At 41.8% G+C, this 10,279-nt stretch overlaps 1 protein-coding gene across 1 annotated transcript; it reads left to right on the top strand.

The window, feature by feature from the left end:
- Positions 1-1,596: 1,596 nt before the first annotated feature.
- Positions 1,597-9,511, top strand: LOC143767642 (uncharacterized). Its single transcript, XM_077256089.1, has 6 exons — positions 1,597-1,761; positions 1,891-2,070; positions 2,153-2,276; positions 2,360-2,457; positions 2,656-2,746; positions 6,799-9,511. The coding sequence occupies exons 1-6, from the start codon at positions 1,684-1,686 to the stop codon at positions 8,553-8,555; spliced, it is 2,328 nt and encodes a 775-aa protein (XP_077112204.1). The 5' UTR covers positions 1,597-1,683; the 3' UTR covers positions 8,556-9,511.
- Positions 9,512-10,279: the final 768 nt, after the last annotated feature.

The following is a 10,279-nucleotide window of genomic DNA, read 5'->3' as shown; positions in this document are numbered from 1 at the left end:
GTGTGAGGGTGCTTTGCTGGTGACACTGTTGGGGATTTATTCAAAATTGAAGGCATAATGAACCAGCATGGCTACCACAGCATCTTGCAGCGGCATGCTATTCCATCCAGTTTGCGTTTAGTTGGACCATCATTTATTTTTCAACAGGACAGTGACCCCAAACACACCTCCAGGCTGTGTAAGGGCTATTTAACCAAGAAGGAGAGTGGTGGCGTGCTGCGCCAGATGACTTGGCCTCCACAGTTACCAGACCTGAGATGGTTTGGGGTGAGCTGGACGCAGAGTGAAGGCAAAAGGGCCAACAAGTGCTAAGCATCTCTGGGAATTTCTTTAAGATTGCTGGAAGACCATTCCCGGTGACAACCTCTTGTAGCTCAGCAAGAGAATGCCAAGAGTGTGCAAAGCAGTCATCAAAGCAAAAGGTGTCTACTTTCAAGAACCTAGAATATAAGACATATTTTCAGTTGTTTCACACTTTTTTGTTAAGTATATAATTCCACATGTGTTAATTCATAGTTGTGATGCCTTCAGTGTGAATGTACAATTTTCATAGTCATGAAAATACAGAAAAATCTTTAAATGAGAAGGTATGTCAAAACTTTTGGTCTGTACTGTATACAGTAAGCCTAAAGGTACCGTTACACTAAGCGATGCTCCAGCGATATAAACAATGATCCGACCTAAACTAGATCGCTGGAGCGTCGCTGTTAGGTCGCTGTAGAGACGTCAAACACAGCAACTCCAGAACGATGCAGGAGCGATCCAGTGACGTAACAGCGACTCACTTATCGTTCACGCTCCATGTAAAAACATTGCTGACATCGTTGCTTTTGCTGTCAAACATGACGATACACGCCGATTTAGCGACCAAATAAAGTTCCAGACTTCTAGCTCCGACCAGCGATATAACAGCGGGATCCAGATCGCTGCTGCGTGTCAAACTCAACGAGATCGCTATCCAGGACGCTACAACGTCACGGATCGTTGTCGTTCTCGTTGGAAAGTTGTTTAGTGTGAAGGTACCTTTAGGCCAGAAATAAACCTCATAAAACACTGTACATGGAGACTTTGGTATCAGATAATTTCTGTCCGCCGTTTTTGTGCAAACAAAGAAGCTTTTATAAATGCCTCAAACTTCTGGTATGTGAATTAGACTTGAGATCTAATGTGATAGAAGATCAGTGCCGGAAAGACGGGAAACATTCATATAGACGGCTGGTGGGGATGGAGTCAGTGACGGACTCTGGCCAAATATGTTTCTACAATCGTATTAGCAGATGAAGATGTCGTCCTCATCATGAAGTAGTTATTTCTCCTGTCACGTGTAATGAATATCTCCTGCAGTATTGCTAATGTTGATTCCAGTGTCGGTAAATGAAGCGAGAATTATCATTATGGAAGATGAGTCTGAGAAACGTATTCAGCTGCCAACTCCGAGGAAGAAACTGCTTGTTGTCTGTAGCCTAAAATATATGTTTTATTAGTAGATGTAAAGAACAATACTTAATACTGTAAAATAATAAATCTCATATGTTTCCTTTATTATCTCCAGTAATTGTATTATTACACAGGATTTTTATGATGTTACATTGGCTCATCTTCTCATTCAGGTCTCTACAATATCGGATCCTCTCAGTGAAGATCGTTTATATTAAGAAAATTTTTCTGATTTATTCATCAAGGATGGATATGGACAGAGACAAGATGGCGAAGAGGATTTTACACCTCACCCTAGAGATCCTCTTCCGGCTTACTGGAGAGGTGAGAGACTCGGAAGATGTCACATTGCATCATTCTTATCTATGGGAATAACAGATGGACAGAACTGGAGAGGTGAGTACTCTGGGAATGTCTGTAGTGAGATTTATTACTGTGTCTCTATATATTCAGGATTACACAGTAGTGAAGAAGACCTCTAGTAAGCACTGCCTGGACCAGGTGTCTGATAGATGGGGAAGACCCCTGAGCCCAATCACGGGGCCTCCACCTCACCCCCTGATACATGAGGACATCAATGACCAGAAGATCCTAGAACTCACCTACAAGATGATTGAGCTGCTGACTGGAGAGGTGACAGTGCTGGGAATGCTGGGACATTATGCACTAACGCTATGAAGGGATCGGGGGATGACGGTATCATTGTATGTGTCAGGTTCCTATAAGGTGTCAGGATGTCGCCGTCTATTTTTCCATGGAGGAGTGGCAGTATTTAGAAGAACACAAAGAAGTGTACAAGGACGTCATGATGGAGATTCCCCAGCCCCTCACATCACCAGGTAATAGACAGGACTAAATACACACGGCCTATAATTATCTGTATGTAAAGAATGAATTCAGTTCCTGTATGTGCTTCCTCCAGATCTATCCAGTAAGAGGACAACACCAGAGAGATGTCCCAGTCCTCTTCTGCCAGAGGACTGTAAGCAAGAAGATACCAATGTTCCTCAGGATCATCAGGTAGATGGAGAGAAGGTGTGATGAGATCTCTTCTATGATGTGTAGATGGCTGTGAAAGTCTTGTGCTCAGTCTTGTTTCATCCACCAGTATTCTATGTTTTATACTTGTGTGATCAGAACGGTGGAAATGGCAGAATTAGAGCTCATCATAGATGTGACTTTTCCATCTGTCTGTGACTTTTACAATATTTGTTTCAGGGTGAAGATCTGACCCATATTAATACTACAAAGACATATGTGAGGGATGATGAGCGGTGTAAAGAGGAGATTCCTACATATTACTACCCAGGTGAGTAGTAACCAATAAATGCAGAGAAATCACAGATTCTTCTCAGTCACCCGCTGGGGTTGCTTTTTCAGTCGTGTAGTCCAGCCATATCACAATTGTGATCACCATTTTGCATTTCGACCACAACGTATTCAACCATCCAAAAGTGTTCAAATGACTTTAGGCATTGAAAGCCCTGTTCTATAGAACTTACAACCTGGCAGATCCAACTACCAACTGAAATAAGAAAGACGCTGACTGTTACCTGCCCAGATCTGTAAACTACATAGCCAAATGACAGTGTACGTAGAATGTGTTGACAAGTTAGAAAATCAAAAGTTTAAAAATCCAGTGGCGCTAACAACACCAATGTTCCTGCAGCAGATAGTAATTCAGTACCACTCTACTGCATATATGTCTATAGATACTTTAAACAATTTTAATCTGCGCTAGAGAACACTCCTCACTTATTATGTGGGCCGATGAATGGCACTGATGCTAAACATAATTAAAAGCAAAAAAAGAAAAGCCGCCAAATGAAGGGTGGAATAATCCTAATAACAATAATGCCACTGCAGAAAAGATTATTATTGTAACTAGACTGTGGCCCGATTCTAATGCATCGGGTATTCTAGAATATGCATGTCCCCGTAGTATATTGACAATGATGATTCCAGAATTCGCGGCAGACTGTGCCCGTCGCTGATTGGTCGAGGCAACCTTTATGACATCATCGTCGCCATGGCAACCATTATGACATCTACGTCGATACTGTGCCCGTTGCTGATTGGTCGAGGCGAATTCGCGGCAGACTGTGCCCGTCGCTGATTGGTCGAGGCAACCTTTATGACATCTACGTCGATACTGTGCCCGTCGCTGATTGGCCGAGGACTGGCGGCCTCGACCAATCAGAGACGCGGGATTTCCATTATGACATATACGTCGATACTGTGCCCGTCGCTGATTGGTCGAGGCAACCTTTATGACATCATCGTCGCCATGCTAATCAGAGACGCGGGATTTCCAGGACAGACCGAAAAACCCTTAGACAATTATATATATATATAGATAAGGGCACCCAGTGGTGTGTAATCAAGTCTTAAGAGTATCAGGCATACACTGTTGGGTGACAGCTTCAGGTATAGATAGAGAGGGTTTACCTGATATGCTTGATTATATTGCGTGATGTCGTCCTTTTGTGTGCTGTTCGTCTGTGTGGGGTGTCCGTTGTTTGGAGGTCCGGTATAAGTCTTTCAGATAATTGCACTATTACCTCTGCCTCGGCCGGTAGGAGGATGCCTCTGACGTTTTTGCTGGCGTGTAGTGAATACACGTTGCGCTGTACAGCTGCTCGGTACACTGTGAGTACAGGACCTTGCGTGACGTCACGGTCACGTGATTGCTCATGTGACTGGCTAGGGGAAGCACGGTGGACCAATTCCTATGCGTTTCAGAATGAACGTATTCCCCTAGCCAGTCACGTGAGCAATCACGTGACCGTGACATCACGCAAGGTTCTGTACTCACAGTGTACTGAGCGGCTGTACAGCGCAACGTGTATTCACTACATGCCAGCAAAAACTTCAGAGGCATCCTGCTACCGGCCGAGGCAGAGGTAATAGTGCCATTATCTGAAGGACTTATACCGGACCTCCAAACAACGCAACGGACACCCCACACAGACGAACAGCACACAAAAGAACGACATCACGCAATATAATCAAGCATATCAGGTAAACCCTCTCTATCTATGCCTGAAGCTGTCACCCAACAGTGTATGCCTGATACTCTTAAGACTTGATTACACACCACTAGGTGCCCTTATTACAATAATAATCTTTTCTGCAGTGGCATTAGTGTTATTATGATTATTCCACCCTTCATTTGGCGGTTTTTCTTTTTCTTCTTTTGCTTTTAATTTTGTTTAGCATCAGTGCCATTCATCGGCCCACATAATAAGTGAGGAGTGTTCTCTAGCGCTGATTAAAATTGTTTAAAGTTAGAAAATCACTTTGAAAAAAAAAATATGATGGGCCTGTAAGAGAAAGCGGAGGGTATTGATGCTGTTGGCTTCCAAGAACCCTGATATCTTATTGGATGAATCTACCTTTCTCTCCCTTCTGTGCTGCTGAATGTGCTCATATGGTCCCTACAAGACCAGGTCCAGTCTTTCTGGCCAAACTTCACTTTTATGATCGACAACATTAAATGTGCAGTGAGGCCAAGTGTGAATTTCTGTACAATAACAGAGTTTCCCTTTATTCTGACTTTTCAATTTCTTTTAAAACTGACTAACTTCAAACAGGATTTTGATAAACTACATTAAAAACATTACAGCTGTGTCATGATATATCTCTAAGCTGTGCGTGGCTGATGGCTGTAATATACATTTATTCACGCCTGCAGGACATGTGTTGGCATGGAATGAGCCCTGGTTTCATGGAATCACGCCACGTCCTAAATTCTATCATGTTTTAAATCCTAAGAAATTCAGATTATTGTACAATCTCTCCTGAAATGGGGGTGCTAACACTTTCTCTACTCTTCTGGTCAGGACTCATAGTAGTTCCAATGGTCCACCATAAATAAGTGTAACTTCAGTTTAGTGTTGGAGCTTTCCCCTCATACCTATGTTGTTGTTAAAGATGCAACATAAAATTAAAAAATTGCTTTTTTTACAGGTTCTTTCTGTATAATAGGTTGATTACTTATGTGAGTCTGTAAATCCCTGGTATCTTTAAAAAAAAGTCTCCATTTTGTCTTCAAAATGCCCGAGATCAACATTAAAAAGTTCTCTTTAAACGTCTAATATTTCCTCTTGAAATTCCTGTGACAGAAAATATTGGCCCTACGATAGTTTAGATTGCTAAGAGCCACCGAGCCACATACTCTTATTACCCCAGAGAGGTTTCACCACTAGTTACTCATTTTTTTATTGAAGAAGACTGCTGAGTTTTATCATATCAGTAGATGTGTTGTTGTTTATAGTCAGTTTTTGACTACAACATTAAGTGCCCAAAATAATTAGATTTAACCACTTCCTGCAGCCAGTGTTGTGTTCCTAATCAGGGCTCATTTTTCAAGTCTGACATGTGTAGCTTTATTTGGTGATAACTTTAGAATTCTTCACAAAGGATAATAGGAAACAAGTTGACCGTACAAATTATTTTTAAAATTATCTTGAATCTTCTGGTTCCCATGTCTCGTCCACTACCAGCGCTGCCTGCAGAATGAATAAGGCGGCTCCTGGTGACAGAAGGAAGCGTCGCAGAAGCAGATACCAGAGGAGATGGGACACACTATTTGCAGAAGACCTAATATGACAAAAGTGTAGAAACCCTTTTGGAGCATTAGGAATCCCCATAAAGTGACTCTATTTTGGAAATTATAACCCCCAAATAAATTAATCTTTAGAAGTAGGGAAAAGTTTGACTCCACAGATACTTTACGGATATTAGCACGCAGTGGTGGATGTTGGAGAGTGAAAATTGCACATTTGCTGTTTTATTACCTGACACATAGTGCCCAGATTGTGCTCCATCAGACACACACAACGTAAATTAAGTGGGTTCTTCTCACTATAGTAATGCCAAATATATAAATGCTAAATGTGTTTTGGGCACACTGCAAGGCTCAGAAGTGAGGGGGAGATTTGACTTTGGGCGAGCTGATATTGCTGGATTGGTTAATGGAAGCCATGTTGCTTTTCAAGAGCCTTTGAGCCATTAATATTGTCGAAACCTCTGTTTTTCCACTTACAGATGATGGACCTGAGTGAGGACTTGTTTTTTTTAGAGGAGTAGGAGTTTTTTTGGTATTTTCGCCTACATAAGTGTTGGGTGGCATTTTATTCCATATTTGGGAGGCAGAATGAAGAAACAAACAAACACCACGCTCCACTGGTTCATCCTATGAGGTTTTCTATTCGACTGAGAACTGTCATTGTCTTGGTGAATAATTTAATATTTTTACATAACTTTCTATTTTTACTGACAGTTTAAGTAGAAATGTTCAAAAATATAACATTTAAGGATATTTTGTTCAAAAATAAATGTTGGTTTTATTCCTGGCAGTTGACTGTACCACGAGAACAGAGGGACAGCTGACATCTTCAATTTTTAAATCCGATGATCTTGAGATCCCACAGGATACAATTGAAGTGAATGCCATTTCTCCAGATATACCATCATCCCTTCACAGCAAAGAGCTGTCATCTGATCTTTTGAAACAGGTCCTGTCTTCTGATTCATTACCGACTACTAGGGAAAATCAAAGTCACAAATTAAGCATTGAAAAACGAACTGCTCCTAAAGCAAATAAGCCTTTTTCAGTTTCAAAATGTGGAAATAGTTTTCCTGTCGAAAAGTCTTTTATTAAACATCAAAAAATTCACATGGCGAAGAATAGCTTTTCATGTTCCAAGTGTGGGAAATGTTTTAACCAGAAAGCGCATCTTGATAGCCACTATAGAACTCACACAGAGGAGAAGCCTTTTCCATGTTCAGAATGTGGGAAATGTTTTAAACGGAAATCAAATCTTGTTATTCACCAGAAAACTCACACAGGGGAGAAGCCTTTTCCATGTTCACAATGTGGGAAATGTTTTCGAGACAAATCATCTCTTTTTACACATCAAAGATCTCACACAGGGGAGAAGCCTTTTTCATGTTCAGAATGTGGGAAATGTTTTAACAGTAAAGCGAATCTTGATAGCCACCAGAAAACTCACACAGAGGAGAAGCCTTTTTCATGTTCAGAATGTGGGAAATGTTTTAAATGGAAATCAAATGCTGTTATACACCAGAGAACTCACACAGTGGAGAAGCCCTTTTGCTGTTCAGAATGTGGGAAATGTTTTAACCAGAAATGGAATCTTGTTATGCACCAGAGAAATCACACAGGAGAGAAGTCTTTTTCATGTTCAGAATGTGGGAAATGTTTTAATCAGAAATCAGATTTTGATAAGCACCAGAGAATCCACACAGGGGAGAAGCCTTTTTCATGTTCTGAATGTGGAAAATGTTTTACCCAGAAATGGAATCTTGTTATGCACCAGAGAAATCACACAGGAGAGAAGTCTTTTTCATGTTCAGAATGTGGAAAATGTTTTAATCGGAAATCAGAATTTGATAAGCACCAGAGAATCCACACAGGGGAGAAGCCTTTTTCATGTTCTGAATGTGGAAAATGTTTTACCCAGAAATGGAATCTTGTCATGCACCAGAAAACTCACACAGGGGAGAAGCCTTTTTCATGTTCAGAATGTGGCAAATGTTTCAACCAGAAATCAGAATGTGTTACACACCAGAGAATTCACACAGGTGAGAAGCCCTATTCATGTTCAGAATGTGGGAAATGTTTTAAACGTAAATCAAATGTTGTTATACACCAGAGAATTCACACAGGGGATAAGCCTTTTTCATGTTCAGAATGTGGGAAATGTTTTCACCAGAAATGGGGTCTTGTTATTCACCAAATGACTCATACAGGGGAGAAACCTTTTTCATGTTCAGAATGTGGGAAATGTTTTAATCAGAAATCAAATTTTGATAAGCACCAGAGAACCCACACAGGGGAGAAGCCTTTTTCATGTTCAGAATGTAGGAAATGTTTTAATCAGAAATCAGATTTTGATAAGCACAAGAGAACTCACACAGGGGAGAAGCCTTTTTCTTGTTCAGAATGTAGGAAATGTTTTACCCAGAAATGGCATCTTGTTATGCACCAGAGAACTCACACAGGGGAGAAGCCTTTTTCATGTTCAGAATGTGGGAAATGTTTTAACCGAAAAGCGAACCTTGATATGCACGAAAGAACCCACACAGTGTAGAAGCCTTTTATTGTTCAGAATGTCAGCAGCCATTTTTACCTGCAGCGGCGCACATCGGAACATCCCCGTCAACACAGCCTGTGGCCTTCAGTAACGCGCCACTGTTGACAGAAAGGGCAAGACAAAAATTGGAACAGGACCCTCAGTTTACACCGAACATTATGTTCAGTGATGAGGCAAACTTTTTTCGGTGGGCCATTTATGTGGATAGACCTAAATGAAATGGGAATGGCGCCAGTTTTCTTGCATAGGGTGTCTTGCATTGAAATCTGCTGCAATGACCCGGGTACTGCTTTCACCAGACATCTACACAATTTCTATCTGCTCCGCACGTGTTAACCTTTGCTATATGTCAATGGCGGTAAACAAAGAAAAGCTTGTAAATAACTCATGAAAGAATAAAGTTACGTTAAAATCAAGCACACCATTTTTTTGTTGTGAAATTCTCAATAAGTTTGATGTCACATGACCCTCTTCCCATTGGAAAAAATAAAGTTGGATCCAAAATGGCCGGCTTCAAAATGGCCACCATGGTCATCACCCATCTTGAAAAGTTTCCCCCTCCTATATACTAATGTGCCAGAAACAGGAAGTTGATATCACCAACCATTCCCATTTTATTTAGGTGTATCCATATACATGGCCCACCCTGTACATTGGATAGACAATTCTCCCCCAACAATAACAGAAATCCAGGACAAATAACTCTCTGTGCTTGGAAAGGGAAGCTTATATTAAAGTAACTTTCTCAAGAAATCCATCCACATATGGAACAATGGTTAATTAACCCAGGTATTGCTTCAGAAATCCTATACTGGACAGTTTCTCCATTTCCTTACAGTAAATCGGGAATTTATATCCTTAAGGTACCTTCACACTAAGCGACGCTGCAGCGATACAGACAACGATGCCGATCGCTGCAGCGTCGTTGTGTGGTCGCTGGAGAGCTGTCACACAGACGGCTCTCCAGCGACCAACGATGCCGAAGTCCCCTGGTAACCAGGGTAAACATTGGGTTACTAATCGCAGGGCCGCACTTAGTAACCCGATGTTTACCCTGGTTAGCATTGTAAAAGTAAAAAAAAACAACAAATACTCACATTCCGGTGCCCGGCGTCCGCTTCCCTGCACTCCTCCTGCATCCTGTGTCAGCGCCAAACATCTCCGGCATCTCCCACAGAGCAGAGCGGTGACGTCACCGCTCTGCTTTACGGCCGGCACTTACACAGGATGCAGGAGGAGTGCAGGGAAGCGAGCGCCGGGCACCGGAATGTGAGTATGTGGTGTTTTTTTTACTTTTACAATGGTAACCAGGGTAAACATCGGGTTACTAAGCGCGGCCCTGCGCTTAGTAACCCGATGTTTACCCTGGTTACCAGTGAAGACATCGCTGGATCGGTGTCACACACACTGATTCAGCGATGTCAGCGGGAGATCCAGCGACGAAATAAAGTTCTGGACTTTCAGCAACGACCAGCGATCTCACAGCGGGATCCTGATCGCTGCTGCGTGTCAAACACAACGATATCGCTATCCAGGACGCTGCAACGTCACGGATCACTATCGTTATCGTTGTAAAGTCGCTTAGTGTGAAGGTACCTTTATACCCAAGGTGTCCGCAGATAATAATTGTCTCAGACCACACAATTGCCCCTTCTTAGATATATTCTTTTTCTTTGGATGTCCCAATAGGGAAAAAAAATAGGAAGTATTCAGATATTTAT

The sequence above is a fragment of the Ranitomeya variabilis genome, chromosome 4 (genome assembly GCF_051348905.1).
Source record: "Ranitomeya variabilis isolate aRanVar5 chromosome 4, aRanVar5.hap1, whole genome shotgun sequence".
NCBI lineage: Eukaryota > Metazoa > Chordata > Amphibia > Anura > Dendrobatidae > Ranitomeya > Ranitomeya variabilis.
The sequence above is the reverse complement of the archived record's forward strand: the minus strand, read 5'-3'. Positions and strand labels throughout refer to the sequence as shown.

Coding starts and splice junctions, on each gene's coding strand:
- LOC143767642 (XM_077256089.1), top strand. CDS start 1,684: ATGGATATGGACAGAGACAAGATGGCGAAGAGGATTTTACACCTCACC. Junction 2,071..2,152: donor TTGAGCTGCTGACTGGAGAG/GTGACAGTGCTG, acceptor TGTATGTGTCAG/GTTCCTATAAGGTGTCAGGA. Junction 2,747..6,798: donor TCCTACATATTACTACCCAG/GTGAGTAGTAAC, acceptor TATTCCTGGCAG/TTGACTGTACCACGAGAACA.